This window comes from Stegostoma tigrinum, chromosome 4 (genome assembly GCF_030684315.1).
Source record: "Stegostoma tigrinum isolate sSteTig4 chromosome 4, sSteTig4.hap1, whole genome shotgun sequence".
Lineage (NCBI taxonomy): Eukaryota > Metazoa > Chordata > Chondrichthyes > Orectolobiformes > Stegostomatidae > Stegostoma > Stegostoma tigrinum.
In genome coordinates this window covers 132,017,670-132,037,507 of record NC_081357.1, presented here as the reverse complement: position 1 = coordinate 132,037,507, position 19,838 = coordinate 132,017,670, and the positions used below count along the sequence as shown (strand labels likewise).

Here is a 19,838-nt window from a genome sequence, read left to right as displayed (position 1 = left end):
TTCCGCCTGGGAACCCTGCAGCCATATGGTATCAATGTGGACTTCACCAGTTTCAAAATCTCCCCTTCCCCAACTGCATCCCTAAACCAGCCCAGTTCGTCCCCTCCCCCCACTGCACCACACAACCAGCCCAGCTCTTCCCCTCCACCCACTGCATCCCAAAACCAGTCCAACCTGTCTCTGCCTCCCTAACCGGCTCTTCCTCTCACCCATCCCTTCCTCCCACCCCAAGCCGCATCCCCAGCTACCTACTAACCTCATCCCACCTCCTTGACCTGTCCGTCTTCCCTGGACTGACCTATCCCCTCCCTACCTCCCCACCTATACTCTCTCCACCTATCTTCTTTACTCTCCATCTTCGGTCCGCCTCCCCCTCTCTCCCTATTTACTCGAGTTGCCTCTCCCCATCCCCCTCTCTGATGAAGGGTCTAGGCCCGAAACGTCAGCTTTTGTGCTCCTGAGATGCTGCTTGGCCTGCTGTGTTCATCCAGCCTCACATTTTATTATCTTGGAATTCTCCAGCATCTGCAGTTCCCATTATCACAGTCATGTTCATGTAATCTTTGGCATTCAGCTCAAATGCCCATGTTTCCGGACCAAGGCTATAATGAGATCAGAACCTGAATGATTCTGACCGAACCAAGCTGAGCATCAGCAAACAAGTTCGTTGCTATTTGGTGGCACTGATGATTCCTTTCATCACTCTACTCATGATCAAGATCAGTCTGATGGGCTTAGAACATAGAACATTACAGCACAGTACAGGCCCTTCGGCTCTCGATGTTGTGCCGACCTGTCATACCGATCTCAAGCCAACTAACCTACACTATTCCATGTACGTCCATATGCTTGTCCAATGACGACTTAAATGTACCTAAAGTTGGCAAATCTACTACCGTTGCAGGCAAAGCATTCCATTCCCTTACTACTCTCTGAGTAAAGAAACTACCTCTGATATCTGTCCTATATCTTTCACCCCTCAATTTAAAGCTATGCCCCCTCGTGCTCGCTGTCACCATCCTAGGAAAAAGGCTCTCCCTATCTAACCCTCTGATTATTTTATATGTTTCAATTAAGTCACCTGTCAACCTTCTCTCTAATGAAAACAGCCTCAAGTCCCTCAGCCTTTCCTCGTAACAGCTTCCCTCCATACCAGGCAACATGCTAGGAAATCTCCTCTGCACCCTTTCCAAACCTTCTACATCCTTCTTATAATGCGGTGACCAGAACTGTACACAATACTCCAAGTGCGGCCACACCAGAGTTTTGTACAGCTTCGCCATAACCTCTTGGTTCCGGAACTCGATCCCTCTATTAATAAAAGCTAAAACACTGTATGCCGCCTTAACAGCCCTATCAACCTGGGTGGCAACTTTCAAGGATCTGTGTACATGGACACCGAGATCTCTCTGCTCATTTACACTACTAAGAATCTTACCATTAGCCCAGTACTTTGCCTTCCGGTTACTCCTCCCAAAGTGCATCACCTCAAACGTGTCTGCATTAAACTCCATTTGCCGCCTCTCAGCCCAGCTCTGCAGCTTATCTATGTCTCTCTGCAACCTACAGCATCCTTCGTCACTACCCACAACTCCACCGACCTTAGTGTCGTCTGCAAATTTACGAACCCATCCTTCTACGCCCTCATCCAGGTCATTTATAAAAATGACGAACGGCAGTGAACCCAACATCGACCCCTGCGATACACCACTAGTAACTGGACTCCAGGATGAACATTTCCCATCAACTACCACCCTCTGTCTTCTTTCAGCAAGCCAATTTCTGATCCAAACTGCTATATCTCCCACAATTCCATTCCTCCGCATTTTGTACAATAGCCTATTATGGGGAACCTTATCGAACGCCTTGCTGAAATCCAGATACACCACATCAACCGGTTTACTCTCATCTACCTAATTGGTCACCTTCCTAAAGAACTCAATAAGGTTTGTGAGGCACGACCTTCCCTTTACAAAACTGTGCTGACTAGCCCTAATCACTTTATTCTTTTATAGATGGTTATAAATCCTATCCCTTATAACCTCTTCCAACACTTTTACCAACAACTGAGGTAAGGCTCACTGGTCTATAATTACCAGAGTTGTCTCTACTCCCCTTCTTGAACAGGGGAACCACATTTGCTATCTTCCAGTCATCTGGCATTATTCCTGTAGACAATGACGAGTTAAAGTTCAATGCCAAAGGCTCGGCAATCTCCTCCCTGGCTTCCCAGAGGATCCGGGGATAAATCCCATCCGGCCCAGGGGACTTTTTTATCGTCACCGTCTGTAGGATTTCTAATACCTCTTCCTTGTGAACCTCAACCCCACATAGTCTAGTAGCCTGTATCTCAGTATTCTCCTTGACAACAATGTCGTTTTCTAGAGTGAATACTATTGAAAAATATTCATTTAGCGCTTCCCCTATCTCATCTGACTCCACACACAACTTACCACTACTATCCTTGATTGGGCCTAATCTTACTTTCGTCATTCTTTTATTCCTTAAATACCTATAGAAAGCCTTAGGGTTTACCCTGATCCAATCCGCAAATAGAGCTGTACAGCACGGTACAGGCCCTTCGGCGCACCATGTTGTGCCGTGGAATAATCCTAATCCAAAAATAAAACAACATAACCTACATTCCTAAAAATTCACTGCTGTCCATGTGCATGTCCAGCATTCGCTTAAATGTCACTAATGACTCTGCTTCCACGACTACCACTGGCAAAGCATTCCATGTGCTCTCAACTCTCTGGGTGAAGAACCTCCCTCTGACTTCTCCTCTATACCTTCCTCCTAACACCTTAAAACTATGACCCCTCGTGGCAGTCAATCCTGCTCTGGGGAAAAGTCTCTGGCTATCGACTCTATCCATGCCTCTCATTACCTAGTACGCCTCGATCCGGTCACCTCTCTTCCTCCTTCTCTCCAGAGAGAAAAGTCCGAGCTCAGTCAACCTCTCCTCGTAAGACAAGCCCTCCAGTCCAGGCAGCATCCTGGTAAACGTCCTTTGCATCCTCTCCAAAGCCTCTACATCTTCCCTATAATAGGGCGACCAGAACTGGACACAATGTTCCAAGTGTGGTCTCACCAGGGTTTTGTCGAGCTGCAGCAAAACCTTGTGGCTCTTAAACTGGATCCCCCGTTAATGAAAGCCAAAACACCATATGCTTTCTTAACAACCTTATCCGCTTGGGTGTCAACTTTGAGGGAGTATGCACTTGAACACCAAGATCCCGCTGTTCCTCCACACTGCCGAGAATCCTGCCTTTAATCCTATATTCAGCATTTAAGTTTGACCTTCCAAAATGCATCACTTTGCATTTATCCAGGTTGAACTCCATTTGCCATTTCTCAGCCCAGCTCTGCATACTGTCAATGTCTTGCTGAAGCCTGCAATAGTCCTCGATACTATCAACGGCACCTCCAACCTTTGAATGTTTTCTGACTACTACCACCCTTTGTCTTCTAAGGGTCAGCCAATTCTGGATCCAATCTGCCACATTTTTCCCTATCCCATGCCTCTTACTTTCTGCATGAGCCTACCATGTGAAACCTTATCAAATGCCTTACTTAAGTCCATGTATATCACTACCACTGCTCTACCTTCATCCACATGTTTGGTCATCTCTTCAAAGATTTCAGTAAGATTTGTGAGGCACGATGCACCCCTCATAAATCCATACTGACTATCGCAAATCCAACTGTGCTTTTCCAAATGATCATAAATTCTAACTCTTGGAGGCCTTTCCAATAATTTGCCCACCACTGAAAAAAGATTAACTCGCCTGTAATTTCTGGGGTTATCCCTATTCTCTTTCTTGAACATGGGAATGACATTTGTCACACTCCAATCTTCCGGCACTACGCTCCGGACAATGAGGACGAACAGGTCATCACCAAAAGCCTGCGATCTCTTCCCTCGCTTCCCACAGAATCCTTGGATAAATCCCATCAGGCCTTAGGGACTTAGCTGTCTTCAAGTTCCTCAGAATTCCTAGTACATCTTCATTAGAACATCAACCTCCTCTAGCCTACTAGCCTGATTCGCACAGTCCTCCCCCACAGCTAGGTCCCTCTCAGTTGTGAATACCGAGGAAAAATATTCATGAAGGACCTTTCCTATCTCTTTAGGCTCGTACACAAATTCCCTTTACAATCCTTGATCAGCCCTACCCTTTGGTCATTCTCTTATTCCCCACATATGTGTGAAAAGCCTTGGGATTTTCCTTGACCCTATCTGTCAGGGTTTTTTCATGCCCCTTTATAGCTTTCCTCAGCCCTTCAGCTCCTTCCTGGCTAACTTGTATCCCTCTGGAGCCTTTTCCAATCCTTGTTTCCTGAACCTTATACAAACATCCTTTACTTCTTAACTAGTCGTTCGACCTTTCTTGAGAACCAAGGCTCCCTCACTTGACCACATCTTCCCTGTCTGCTTGGGACAAACATCGATCACAAGCAGCATTCCTTAAACAATCTCCAATTTCTTTGTTGCTCTTCCTGACAGCATCCGTTCCCGTTTTATGTTACCCAGTTCTTGCCTAACAGAATTATAATTACCCTTCCTCCAAATTATAAACCTTACCCTGCTGTATGTACCTATCCTTTTCCATGACTATTGTAAAAGTAACTGAGTTATGATCGCTGCCACCGAAATGCTCTCCTACCAACAGGTCTGACACTTGACCTGGTTCATTGCCAAGCACCAAATCCAAAGTGGCCTTTCCTCGTGTTGGTCTATCTACATACTGTCTCAGGAATCTTTCCTGAACGCATATGGACAAAATCTGCTCCATCTGATCTATTCCAACTAAAATGTTTCCAATTAATATTTGGAAAGTACGTCACCCATGACTACAACCCAGTGACTTCTGCACCTTTCCGGTATCTGCCTCCCAATCCGCTCCTCCACTTCTCTGCAACTGTTAAGGGGTCTGTAAAAAAAAAAACTCGATTAAAGTGCTCCTTTCTTGTTCCTGACCTCAACCCAAACTAACTCTGTAGACATATCGTTCTCGAACTGCTATATTAGCCCTGGCTACCTATGCCACTCTGCTGCCTCTTTTATCACCCTCCCTATTTCTTTTAAAGCATCTTAATCCCAGAACCTCCAACAACCATTCCTCTCCCTGAGTTACCCAAGTTTCTGTAATGGCCACAACATCGTAGTTCCAAGTACCGACCCACGCTCTAAATTCATCCGCCTTATTTTTGATACTTCAAGCATTGAAGTTACACACCTCAAACTATCTCTGTGTCCACAATTATGCTCCATCAACCGCAGTTCGTTATAAACAACCTCACTCGCTGTTGTGTCTTTTGGAAGGCTGAATACCTCATCTTCTGAATTACAAATCCAGTTCCCCACCCCCTGCCAATGTAGTTTAAACCATCCCATATAGCTCGAGCAAACCTCCCTCCCAGGATATTTGTGCCCTTCTGGTTCAGGTGGAACCTGTCCTTGCTGTACATGTCCCACCTTCCCCAGAACGTGCTCCAATTATCCACATAGTGGAAGCCCTCCCTCCTACACCAGCCCTGTAGCCACGTGTTTGGCTGCACACTCTCCCTACTTCTTACCTTGTTATCACGTAGTACTGGTAGTAATCCAGAGATAACTACCCTGTTTGTCATTACCCAGGTCAGATTTGTCCTCTTTTTACTTGGTACAGGACATATCCAGGCAATTTTCTGCATGGCAGGGGAGATGCTAGCATTTTAGATAATCGGGAAATGAAATAGTGGTCTGCATTTGAAGGAGGAACAGGTCCTATGGATAAAGGCAACCCTGTAGATGGACTGCACATGGATTTTGAGAAGATATTTGAGAAAGTACCACATAAATGGTTGTTGCAGAAAATAAAAGCTTGTAGTCAAGGGGTTAATGTATTAGTATGCATATAAGATTGGCTGGCTGACAAAACTGAATGAAAGGGTTTACGTAAGATAAAGGTGCGCAATGTTACAGGTAATTTATTTGCATGGGTAGGCGATTGATTAACTAACAGAAAGCAGAGTGTGGATAAATAGGTGTTTTTCTGGTTGGCAGTCAGTGCCTAGAGTTGTACCTCAGGGATCAGTTTTGGAACTGCAATTGTTTACACTTCATATGGATGATTTGGAGTTACGGACCAAGTGTCAAATGTCAAAGTACTCAGTTGACACCGAGATGAGTAGTTGAGAAATTGTGTTGAGGACGCAAAAGTCTGTAAAAGGGTCTTGATAGGTTAAGTGAGTGTGCAAGAATTTGGCAGATGGAGTACAATGTTGGTAAATGTGAGGTCATTGATTTTGCTAGAAATAAGAGCAAAATGGACTATTATGTAAATGGTGGAAAAATTGCAGCATGCTGCTGTTCAGAGGGCCTGGTTGTCCTTGTGTGTGAATCACAAAAAGCTGGTTTGCAGATGCAGCAGCAAGTAAAGCAAATGAAATATTGTCTTTCATTGCTAGAGGGATGGAGTTTGAAAATAGGGAAGTTATGCTGCAGCTGTATAGATTGCTGGTGAGGCCACACCTTGAACATTATATGCGGTCTGGACTCCTAACTTGAGAAAGAATGCACTAGTACTGGAGGAGGTGCAGAGGAGGTTCCGGAGGTTGATACTGGAGTTGAGAGGGTTGCCTTTTTTATTCATTCATGGGATGTGGGCGTCAGTGGCCAAGCAGCATTTATTACCCATCTCTAATTTCCCAGGGGCTGTTAAGAGTCAACCACATTGCTGCGCGTCTCGAGTCACGTGTCGGCCAGACCAGTTAAGGATGGCACTTTCCTTCCCTATAGGACAATAGTGCACCAGGTGGGTTTTTCTGACATTTATGGAATTCAAATTCCACCATAGTGGGATTTGAACCCGGGTCCCCAGAATGCTATTAATGGTCCGGTGATAATACCACTAGGCCATTTGAGTGAAGTGGGACTATGACTATGAGAAGAATGAGGAGGGAATCTTGTAGAAACGTATAAAATTACGTTTGGGAATAGATAGGATAGAAGCTGGGAGGTTGTTTCCACAGGCGGTGAAACTGGAACTAGGAGGCATAACCTCAGAATAAGGGGGAGCAGACTTAGGACTGAATTGAGGAAGAACTGCTTCACCCAAAGGGTTGTGAATCTGTGGAATTCCCTGCCCAGTCAAACTGTTGAGACTACCTGGTTAAATGTTATTAAGGCCAAGAGATTTTAGAACAGTAGAGAAATTCGGGCTTATGGTCAGCGGGTAGGTAAGTGGAGCAGAGTCCATGAAAAGATCTGCCGTGATCTTATTGAATTGCAGTGCAGGTTTGAGAGGCCAGGTGGCCTGCTCCTATTTGTTATGTTCTGTATCTGCTTAATGTGACTGACTGCCGGAATTTGAGAAGTGAATCTGACACTAGTTTGTGCTGGGACTCAACTTTGTCCCAATTTCTGTTAAGAACTTGGATAGGGATGATTGAAGACATTGTAGGCAAATTTACAGAAGGATAGAGATGAGTTGAGTGAGTAGGTAATAATGTGGTAGATTGATATAATACTGGTAAATTTAAAGTTACTTGGTTTGACAGGGCAAATGAAAAAGCAGCGTACAACCTAAATGGAAAATGATTGATTGTAAAATTTGTAGCTGCAGAGAGATTTAGATATTTTGATGCATGAGTCACAAAAAGTTAGTTTGCGGCTATGGGAAGTAATCAAGAAGGCTAATGGTTTGAGAAGCTGGCCTTGGTTCTGTTGTGATTGAGAAGAGTGAGGGTGACTTGATTAATGAATGGAAACTTCCAAAACGTCATAGCAGTGGTGAGTCTAGACCTGGGGACCTCTGTTTAAAAATTAGTGGTTCTTTTAAGCCAGAAATGAGAGTCTTTGATGTTTGAGATTTTGGAATTCTTGGCCTTAGAAAATGGTGAAAATAGTGTCTTTGAATATTGATAAGGCAGCAGTAAATAGGTTTTTGTTCAGCAAGGGCATCAAAGACTGTCATGGATAGGTGGGAATATGGCATTTGAATCGCAAACAGCTGAGAAATGATCCATTGAATAGGAAAGCAGGCTTGAGGGCTGAATAGCCTAAATCGTTTCTATGACCTGTGCCAGTAAACTTAGTTTGTACGCTTACCCAGAGTTGGTACATTGGTTTCAAAATGAGGGGATGTAAAGGGTGAACCGCTTGAGCAATTGGGACAAAATTTTGAGTTCACTGAATGGTACGTGTCACTTGAGGCTAAATGCTATTTCCATAGTTGCTGTATATCTGATTTATATACTGAAATGTCCAAATTTTGATGTCACCTTTCCTAGAGCTCCTTCCTTTGAATGTAATACATCATTTTTGAGCGTATTGCGTTGTGCAACATGATTTTTTTAAAATTTGCTCTGTTTACGTCTCAATAGTACACGTCAATAAGTAACAGAAAGTGATCATGACGAACTATGGATTATTCATTTTTAATTCAGACCATTGGTGTCATGACCACCAGATCTGTCCGTGAACTGGAGCTGAAGTGCTTAGAACATAGAACATAGAACAGTACAGCACAGAACAGGCCCTTCAGCCCACAATGTTGTGCCGACCATTGATCCTCATGTATGCACCCTCAAATTTCTGTGACCATATACATGTCCAGCAATCTCTTAAATGACCCCAATGACCTTGCTTCCACAACTGCTGCTGGCAACGCATTCCATGCTCTCACAACTCTCTGCGTAAAGAACCTGCCTCTGACATCCCCTCGATACTTTCCACCAACCAGCTTAAAACTATGACCCCTCGTGCTAGCCATTTCTGCCCTGGGAAATAGTCTCTGGCTATCGACTCTATCTATGCCTCTCATTATCTTATATACCTCAATTAGGTCCCCTCTCCTCCTCCTTTTCTCCAATGAGAAGAGACCGAGCTCAGTCAACCTCTCTTCATAAGATAAGCCCTCCAGTCCAGGCAGCATCCTGGTAAACCTCCTCTGAACCCTCTCCAAAGCATCCACATCTTTCCTATAATAGGGCGCCCAGAACTGGACGCAGTATTCCAAGTGCTTGTGTAGACCCCTTTTAATTTGTAATGATTCGAGGTAAAGGAGATGAGCAGTCAAGTTTTTGTTTAAACAGAGTAAATGGCTAGTATATTCCAAGTTATTACTGAAGGTTGTTTTGGGTTGAAGAGATAAAGTTACAGATACCAAGAATAAAATGCCGAAGAATGCTTGTGAGAAAAATGTCCGAACATCTCAATGATATGCAGCTGATGACTTTGCTTGAGTTCCTTGTTGCTGAATCAAATAGATTAATACTTGAGGACAGACTCAGCAATTGCAATGGTTTCTGTAGTTGGATAGTTGATGGATTCTTAACCGGTGAACCACAGGACAGCAGATTTTATAATGGAGCAGATTCTTTTTTCCTTCATTGGTTCTGTGATTTTGGCATATCTATACTGCCTGATTTTGCTTCAGCAGAACCGTGGTTGATTTCCTTCTACCTTTTCTCTTTGTTCTCCCTAAGTTGAAACATTCAGCTCTGTGGGTGGTTCGCAAACCCACCTTCTTAGAGTTCTACATACTGGCTCTTATTAACCAGTTGTTTTTATATAACTCTTTTATATAAAAATTGTACTGATTACACATGAGGAACCAAGAGATCCACAAAATACATGAGTCCATTATCCCAGGTCTTAAGTTTTTATTCCTCTCTGCTGTTTCTCTCTGCTGTTTCTCTCTGCAGCTTGAATTTACACACCTCCATAGTCTGTTTACAAGCTGATATTTCAATTGTCATTACAAGTCTGGACAAATCACTGTAATCATTTAAAACTTGCAGCTGTATATTCCTTTAATTGACAGTAGCTATGTATTTGTTTTCTTTGTGGATGGTTTGAATCAAATTAGTTTATAATCGCAAAAGTTTATAATGTGAAAACTCTGTTGTTCGTGATGAGGAAAGATCAGGTTTCTTATTTATGCAAAATGAAGCCGTGGACTTTAGCTCTGAAGTGTCCTTCAGATATACGCTAAGGCCCAGATTTTACAACATACAAATATCACAGTCATTCAGTAAAACTTTTGCTTATTGATTCATTTATTGATAGGTTTCAATATTCCCTGTGGAGGGCTTCTGGACTTTGAAATAAGAACTAGGAGCAGGAGTAGGCCATCTGGCCCCTGTGCCTCGCCATTTAATAAGATCATGGCTGATCTTTTTGAGACTCAGCTCCACTTACCTGCCCACTCAGCATAACCCTTCATTCCTTTACTGTTCAAAAATTTATCTAGCCTTGCCTTAAAAACATTCAGCCAGGTAGCTTCACCTGCTTCACTGGGCAGGGAATTCCACAGATTCACATCTCTTTGGGTGAAGAAGTTCCTCGCAACCTCAATCCTACATCTGCTTCCCTTTATTTCGAGGCAATGCCTTCTCGTGCTAGTTTCACCTGCTAGCGGAAACAACCTCCCTGCCTCCACTTTATCTATTCCCTTCATTATCTTATATGTTTCCATAAGATCTCCCCTCAGTCTTCTGAATGCCAGTGAGCATAATCCCAGTCTACTCAGTGTCTCCTCATAATCCAACCCTCAACTCTGGAATCAGCCGAGTGAATCTCCTCTGCACCCCAACCCGTGCACGTATATCTTTTCTCAAGTAAGGAGACCAAAACTGCACACAGTACTACAGATGTGGCCTCACCAGGACCCTACACAGCTGCAGCATAGCCTCCCTGTTTTTAAACTCCATCCCTCTAGCAATGGCAGACAAAATTCCATTTGCCTTTTTAACTGTCTGCTGCACCTGCAATCCCACCTTCAGTGATTCATGCACAAGGACACCCAAGTCCCTCTGCACAGCAGCATGCTGCAAATTTTTACCATTTAAAATATGACCTATTTTGCTGTTATTCCTACCAAAATGGATGACCTCACACATATCAACCTTGTACTCCATCTGCCATACCTTTGCCCACTCATAGCAGTTTTTTTTCTGAAGAAGGGTCCCAACCCAAAATATGAGCTTTCCTGTTCCTCTGATGCTGCCTGGCCTGCTGTGTTCCTCCAGCTCCACACTTGGTTATCTTTTTGGAAGTGTGTCTTTTCTTGGGAATATTGAACCTTTATCAATAAAGCTGTGGTATGCCTCCTTCAACAATCAGATTGGAACCATGTGGAATCTGAAGCCAGTGTCAGTAAGGATATTTAATTCTATGTCAATTCATGTGCAGAAAGCCAAATTGAGAAGGAAAAGTCTTTCCAAGAAGGAAGGAGGAAAAGACAAACAAAAAAGTAAAAAAACTTGTTAATTAAAAATTTCCAACAATATTTAAAAGCTAAAAGAATGCCACTTCATGTTTGCGCAATTAATTTATACTGCCAGAGATGTTTCATAGTGATTGAAAATTTGATGCTGCTACCTACACCATAAGTTTCTCGTGAGTTCAGTGAGTATCTACTGCAGAAATACTGCAGAGTCACACTGTTCCATTTATTTTGATGCCAAGAAGCTAGAGAAATATCAAATTCATTTTCATTTTCATTTCATTGACTTGTTAGTGCCTTAATTGACCTGTTGCAATTTTCTGTTTTCTTCAGAACAGTTGCCGTTTTGGGTGCTGGTCTAATGGGTGCTGGTATAGCACAGGTCACAATAGACAAAGGTATTTTAACTGTCTTAAAAGATACCACAATGGAAGGCCTTGATCGAGGTCAACAACAAATCTATAAAGGGTATGTAAACTGATTATTGCTTTTGGTCATATCTTTGAATTCAGGTAGTATAAATCCTGACATCATGTGTACCAATAGCTTTATTTGTGTCATGCAGATTTAAATTACCAGTTTAATAAATGAGGAATGTTATATTCTCAAATCTGTCACCTGCAATTTTCATGTAATTTGCCAAACATATTCTTGCTTTTCTACAATCCTGTCACACTGATCTGTTAAATTTGTAGAATCATAGCATATTTTTAGCTTTTTTTGGTGCAGTAATGCAGGAGCTCTCCAGTGCTTAATGTAGCATTATTTATATCATTATTTATATTGGATTATAGTTTTTACTTAATTATAACCTTTTTTGAATCATAACAGATTGAATGATAAAGTAAAGAGAAAGAATTTAACATCATTTCAGCGGGATAGACTGTTGTCACATTTGATTGGTCAGTTAGACTACAAAGGATTTGAGAAAACCGACATAGTCATCGAAGCAGTTTTTGAAGATATGAAAATCAAGCATAATGTACTGAAGGAAGTTGAAGCTGTAAGTATTAAAAAAGAAAACAAAGTGTATTAAGTCTTGTGAATTGTAATTGAATATGACTTTTCTAGATTTGGATTCTGAAATTTGAACTTTGGCCGATTTGGCTGATGTTTAAATCTCACTTAGGACAATACAATGGCTTTGAGGTGTATTTTATCTTTATTTTTGAAGAGAGATTTTGAGAAAGAGGTGACAACAAAGTAAAGAGCTTGTGAGGCTCTGTTAGAACAATAGAAGCAGTATGAGTGGGTAGGGTCAGTCTTCCTCAGAACCAGGGTTTTAGATGTTGAGGTTTTGGAATTTGTTGTGGAAGCTGTTATACATTCTCTCTGCCATAGCAAAAAGCTTGAATTCTTTCTCGCTGCTGGAATTTTCTCTTGGTGTTCTTTTGTCCTGGACTGGAGAAACATTGCATGTAAGAAAATTTATTTTACTGAATTAGTCTATGATAAGGATGTGTTTATTGAATGTTCTCATATTGGAACACTTGTTGGTTGGTTAAATAACCTGTTATTCTGTTAGTTTTCTAATAGAGTTAAAGTTATACTAATTCTTCTTTCTTTTACATTTTATTCTTACAACCAATTAAAATACATTTCATTTAAAGCCAAGTAGCATGACCAATCAAATTATACCTGGAACACAGCACCTTGCGTTTGCCTTTAAATAAGACAAAAGGTGGGTCTAGGCTATCTTGATATATTTGAAGGGGGTTTCATCTAGTCTGTAACAAATTAAAGGCTGTTGAAAGGATCAAAATCTGTCTAATTGCAGTTTGAGTTGAGGATTATTGGATTCAAAAAGGGAGGATGTGAGTGTCGTTATTTTTTGGTCATTGTATTTGATTGGTTTACGAAAGGAGAATGGCCTAATGATATTATTGCTGGGTTGTTAATCTAGAGAGCCAGGTAATGTTTTGGGAACCTGGGTTCGAACTCCACCGTGACAGATGGTGGAATTTGAGTTCAAGTAAAACATAAATCTGCAGTTAAGAATCTAATGATGACCATGAATCCATTGTCAATTACTGGCAAAACCCATCTGGCTCACAGATGTCCTTCAGGAATGGAAATTAGCCATCCTTATCTGGTCTGGTCTCCATGTGACTCCAGACTGTCAGTAATGTTCTGGATGTGAGTTTGCTCACTGAGCTGGAAGGTTCGTTTTCAGACGTTTCGTCACCATTCTAAGTAATATCATCAATGAGCCTCCCTGTTAATTGAGCAAACCCTTAATCTGAGATTATGCCGTCTGGTCTTCAGCTCTTCCACAAGGCAAAGCAACCCTTCCGCTTCTACCATGTGAAGTCCTCTAAGAATCTTGTATATTTGGATAAGGTTACCTCCTTTTCTGCTACACTCCAATGAGTTCAAGTCCAACATTCAACTTCCCATAAGAAAATTCCTCCACTTCAAAAATCAAACTAGTCACCATTCCGTAGACTACCTCTAATGCCACTCGTATCCTTAAATACAGATAAGGAAGGACACCACCTTGATTGGGACAACACATCCATCCTAGGACAAGCCAAACAGAGACACGCACGAGAATTCCTAGAAGCATGGCATTCCAACCGGAACTCCATCAACAAACACATTGACTTGGAGCCAATCTACCATCCCCTGAGAAAAAGAACAGGAAATGACATCACCAACCCAAGGAAACCTAACCAAATAAATAGAAAGCGGGACATAACACCAGCGCTTCGTCGGAGGCTCACTGATGATGTTACCTAGAATGGTGACGAAACGTCTGAAAACTAACCTTCCACCTCAGCAAACAAACTCACATCCAGAACCTCAACCTGAGCTACAAATCTTCTCAAAACTCTCTTTCAGTAATGTGGTTGACTCTTAACTGTCCTCTGAGCAATTAGTGATGGGCAATATGTACTGGCTTCTCAGAAATTCTCTGTTGCTGAGATGCAGTTTATCCGCAGGAATGATATAGCTGGATCACTGGTGGTTGTGAAGTCTGCTGTCGTTGAAAAGCCAGTGGAAAATCTGGCAATTAAGATGTTGCAGTAAGTATAACCTGTGTGATTTTTCCTGAATCTGGTAACCAGATCGCAAAGTTATAGGTTGAAATAGGAGGAGCAATCAAGAATAAAGATAAGGAAGTTTGAAGTTCAGTTATTACAAACTGTTTGATCCGATGGAACGAGAGCAGGTGGAGGACAAAGTGGATATTTTTAGCTTACTGAGGGTAGTTGAATTACAACAGAAAGGTGAAAAAAATAAAGTAGTTGTATCGAAAAGTGTACACAGAAAAAGAATCTGAATGCATCCCACTATCTTTAAAAGAAAAGAATTCTTGATGTGGAAATGGAAACCATTACATATTCAGATAAATACAAAATGGCAAGAAGCTTGTTAAGTTGTATTTCTGATGGGTTATAGCAAGGAGCTGTTGTGGGTAGCACATGAGGTACCAGTAGGAAGTCATTTGGGAGGAAGGACAAGTGAAAATAGCCGAGTCATTTTTATTGGCCTGGACAGCATGGAGATGTGGCTGAATTTAGCCAAACATGCATGTTACATATGTCAGGTCATTGAAAAACCTGAGGCTGTGATAAAACCAGCAGTGTTAATACCTCTTCCAACCTTTTCAGGAACCTTTCACAAGAGTCTTAATTGATTGCATAAGACCCCTCCCTAAAACAAAGTGGGAATCTATACTTGTTGACTGTAATGAATGTATCTACTGGACTTCCAGAGGTCATTCCATTCTGCAGTGTGATGGTTTGAAAGATTATAGAAGAGTTGCTTAGTTGTTTTAAACCAGATATGAACTGATCAAATTTTACATGAAAATTTTTAAACAAGTTATGTATAGCTATCTATTATAAAGTGGGGGGTGGACCCCCTTCTGAGATCTAATACCAAAACGCCCAAAGAGGAGCGCCTCGCCCTATAATCTGTTACAAGTGGTGTAACCCGCCTTTCGGCAAGTACTATTGGTTAAACAAAATAAACCCCTGACACTCACTTTATGATCAACGTGTAACAATTTATTTATCGAACTCTAGTAGTGAACGTTCAACTAAATAATTAACATTGAATAAACCCCTAGTAGCAATAACTATTCCCAAATAAAACAAGATTCTAATGGTATGCTATTCCAGTAAATACAGGTCCCACTTAGATAAGACAAAATAAAAATGAATTTAGTCTGCCAAAATTGTAGCCACGTTGTGTGTCTTCCAGTATGTCCATAAGACAATAAGACATAGGAGTGGAAGTAAGGCCATAAGGCCCATCAAGTCCACTCCGCCATTTAAATCATGGCTGATGGGCATTTCAACACCACTTTCCTGCACTCTCCCCATAGCCCTTGATTCATAGAACATAGAACAGTACAGCACAGAACAGGCCCTTCAGCCCACGATGTTGAGCCGACCATTGATCCTCATGTATGCACCCTCAAATTTCTGTGACCATATGCATGTCCACCAGTCTCTTAAATGACCCCAATGACCTTGCTTCCACAACTGCTGCTGGCAATGCATTCCATGCTCTCACAACTCTGTGCAAAGAACCTGCCTCTGACATCCCCTCTATACTTTCCTCCAACCAGCTTAAAACTATGACCCCTCGTGTTAGCCATTTCTGCCCTGGGAAATAGTCTCTGGCTATCAACTGTATCTATGCCTCTCATTATCTTGTATACCTCAATTAGGTCCCCTCTCCTCCTCCTTTTTTCCAATGAGCAAAGTCCGAGCTCAGTCAACCTCTCTTCATAAGATAAGCCCTCCAGTCCAGGCAGCATCCTGGTAAACCTCCTGTGAACCCTCTGCAAAGCATCCACATCTTTCCAATAATAGGGCGACCAGAACTGGACACAGTATTCCAAGTGCGGTCTAACCAAAGTTTTATAGAGCTGCAACAAGATCTCACGACTCTTAAACTCAATCCCCCTGTTAATGAAAGCCAAAACACCATATGCTTTCTTAACAACCCTGTCCACTTGGGTGGCCATTTTAAGGGATCTATGTATCTGCACACCAAGATCCCTCTGTTCCTCCACACTGCCAAGAATCCTATCCTTAATCCTGTACTCGGCTTTCAAATTCGACCTTCGAAAATGCATCACCTCGCATTTATCCAGGTTGAACTCCATCTGCCACCTCTCGGCCCATCTCTGCATCCTGTCAATGTCCCGCTGCAGCCTACAACAGCCCTCTATACTGTCAACGACACCTCCAACCTTTGTGTCGTCTGCAAACTTGCTGACCCATCCTTCAATCCCCTCATCCAAGTCATTAATAAAAATTACAAACAGTGGAGGCCCAAGGACAGACCACTGTGGAACACCACTAACCACTGACTTCCAGGCAGAATATTTTCCTTCTACTGCCACTCACTGTCTTCTGTTGGCCAGCCAAGTCTGTATCCAGACAGCTAAGTTCCCTAGTATCCCATTCCTCCTGACCTTCTGAATGAGCTTACCATGGGGAACCGTATCAAATGCCTTACTAAAGTCCATATACACCACATCCACAGCTCGACCCTCATCAACTTTTCTAGTCACGTCCTCAAAGAACTCGATAAGGTTTGTGAGGCATGACCTGCCCCTCTCAAAGCCGTGTTGACTGCATTTGATCAAGCCATGCTCTTCCAGATGGTCATAAATCTGATCCCTCAGAATCCTTTCTAACGCCTTGCAGACGACAGACGTGAGACTTACTGGTCTGTAAATGCCGGCGATTTCCCTATTTCTTTTCTTGAAGAGAAGAATTACATTTGCCTCTCTCCAGTCCTCAGGTACGACTCCAGTGGAGAGCCGGATGCAAAGATCCTTGCAAGTGGCGAAGCAATTGCATTTCCCGCTTCCCAAAGCAGTCGAGGAAAATCTGGTCCGGGCCTGGTGACTTGTCAATCTTAATGTTTGACAAAATTTTCAGCACATCAGCTTCCTCTATCTCTTTCCATTCCAGCATGCACACCTGCTCTTCAAAGGTTTCATTCACTACAAAGTTCGTTTCTTTCGTAAAGACAGAAGCAAAGAACTGCTTTAGGGCTTCCCCTACCTCCTCAGACTCCACACACAAGTTCCCTATGCTATCCCTGATCGGCCCTACTCTTTCTTTGACCATTCTCTTATTCCTCACATAAGTATAAAATGCCTTTGTGTTTTCCCTAATTCGTTCTGCCAAGCCTTTCTCGTGCCCCCTCCTGGTTCTCCTCAGACCATTTTTGAGCTCCTTCCTTGCCTGCGTGTAATCCTCTCTCGCTGAACTTGACCCTAGCTTCCTCCCACCTTATGTAAGCTACCTTCTTCCTTTTCACAAGAAGCTCCACCGCTCTCGTCATCCAAGGTTCCTTTATCTTACCCCTTCTTGCCTGTCTCAGAGGGACATATTTACTCATCACTCGTAACAACTGTTCCTTAAACAGTCTCCACATGCCTATAGTGTCCTTACCATGGAACAATTGCTCCCAGTCCAGGCTTCCTAACTCATGTCTAATCGCATCATAGTTTCCTCTTCCCCAATTAAATATCCTCCCATTTTGCCTAATCCTCTCCTTCTCCATAGCTATGTAGAATGTGAGGCAGTTATGGTCACTATCACCAAAATGCTCTCCCACCACAAGTTCTGATACCTTCCCCGGCTCGTTTCCGAGCACCAAGTTTGGAATGGCCTCTCCCCTCGTCGGCCTGTCAACGTACTGCATTAGGAAACCCTCCTGAACACACCTTACAAAAACAGCTCCATTCAAATCTTCTGCTTGAAGGAGGTTCCAATCAATATTGGGAAAGTTCAAGTCACCCATTACAACAACCCTACTACGTCCACACTTTTCCAAAATCTGACGACCTATGCTTTCTGCAGTCTCCCTGCTGCTATTGGGGGGCCTGTAGTAAACCCCTAACGAGGTGACTACTCCCTTGCTGTTCCTAATTTCCACCCACACTGACTCAGTAGGCAGATCTTCCTCGACAATGGAAGCTTCTGTAGCTGTGATACCCTCTCTGATTAGTAGTGCTACACCCCCTCCTCTTTTTCTCCCCTCCCTATTCTTTTTAAATGTTCTAAACCCTGGGAGATCCAGCAACCATTCCTGCCCATGAGAAACCCATGTCTCTGTTGTGGCCACAACATCATAGCACCAGGTACTGATCCATGCTCTAAGTTCATCACTTTTATTCCTGATACTCCTTACGTTAAAGCAAACACACTTTAACTGATCCTTGGTTCCTTCCGAGGAAAATCCTTCCCACTAGCTGGTCTACCTCTTGCTACTGCCTCACCTGCATCAACTCTCACCTCCGGTATACAGCTCAGGTTCCCACCCCCCTGCCATACTAGTTTAAACCCTCTCGAACTACTCGAGTATACCTTCCACCCAGGATTCCTTTTGAGATCAAGAATTTGTCGATCTCTGCCTTGAAGGCATCCAACGTCCCGGCCTCCACTGCACTCCGTGGCAATGAATTCCACAAGCCCACCACTCTCTGGCTCAAGAAATGTTGTCTCATTTCAGTTTTAAACTTACCCCCTCTAATTTTAAGGCTGTGCCCACGGGTACTAGTCTCCCTGCTTCACGGAAACAACTTCCTAGCATCCACCCCTTCTAAGCCATACATTATCTTGTAAGTTTCTATTAGATCTCCCCTCAACCTTCTAAACTCTAATGAGTACAATCCCAGGATCCTTAGCTGTTCATCATAGGCTAAACCTACCATTCCAGGGATCATCCGTGTGAATCTCCACTGGACATGCTCCAGGGCTAGTATGTCCTTTCTGAGGTGTGGGGCCCAAAATTGGACACAGTATTCTAAATGGGGCCTAACTAGAGCCTTATAAAGCCTCAGAAGCACATCGCTGCTTTCATATTCCAACCCTCTTGAGATAAACGACAACGTTACATTCGCTTCTTAATTACGGACTCTACCTGCAAGTTAACCTTTAGAGAATCCTGGACCAACACTCCCAGATCCCTTTGCACTTCTGATTTGCGAATTTTCTCACCGTTTAGAAAATAGTCCATGCCTGTATTCTTTTTTCCAAAGTGCAAAACCTCAAATTTAATCACATTGAATTTCATCAGCCATTTCCTGGACCACTCTCCTAAACTGTCTAAATCTTTCTGCAGCTTCCCCACCTCCTCAGTACTACCTGCCTGTCCACCTATCTTCGTATCATCGGCAAACTTGGCCAGAATGCCCCCAGTCCCTTCATCCAGATCGTTAATATATAAGGTGAACAGCTGTGGCCCCAACATTGAACCCTGCGGGACATCGCTCGTCACCGGTTGCCATTCCGAAAAAGAGCCTTTTATCCTAACTCCCTGCCTTCTGTCAGACAGCCAATCCTCAATCCAAGCCAGTAGCTCACCTCGAACACCATGGGCCTTCACCTTCCTCAGCAGCCTCCCGTGAGGCACCTTATCAAAGGCCTTTTGGAAGTGTAGATAGGTAACATCTACTGGATTTCCCTGGTCTAACCTACTTGTTGCCTCTTCAAAGAATTCTAACAGGTCTGTCAGGCACAACCTCCCCTTACTAAAACCACGCTGACTTGTTTTAATCTGACCCTGCACTTCCAGGAATTTAGAAATCTCATCCTTGACAATGGATTCTAGAATTTTAGCAACTACCGAGGTTAGGCTAAT

At 42.9% G+C, this 19,838-nt stretch overlaps 1 protein-coding gene across 2 annotated transcripts in view; it reads left to right on the top strand.

Moving 5' to 3' along the window:
• The window catches only part of LOC125452665 (trifunctional enzyme subunit alpha, mitochondrial-like), a 117,877-nt gene that overhangs the window by 60,499 nt on the left and 37,540 nt on the right, over positions 1-19,838 (top strand). For both annotated transcript variants that reach the window (XM_059645684.1, XM_048531328.2), the window contains exons 12-13: positions 11,553-11,687; positions 12,051-12,222. In XM_059645684.1, the coding sequence (XP_059501667.1) occupies positions 11,553-11,687; positions 12,051-12,222 (307 nt within the window). The remainder of the gene's footprint in view (positions 1-11,552; positions 11,688-12,050; positions 12,223-19,838) is intronic.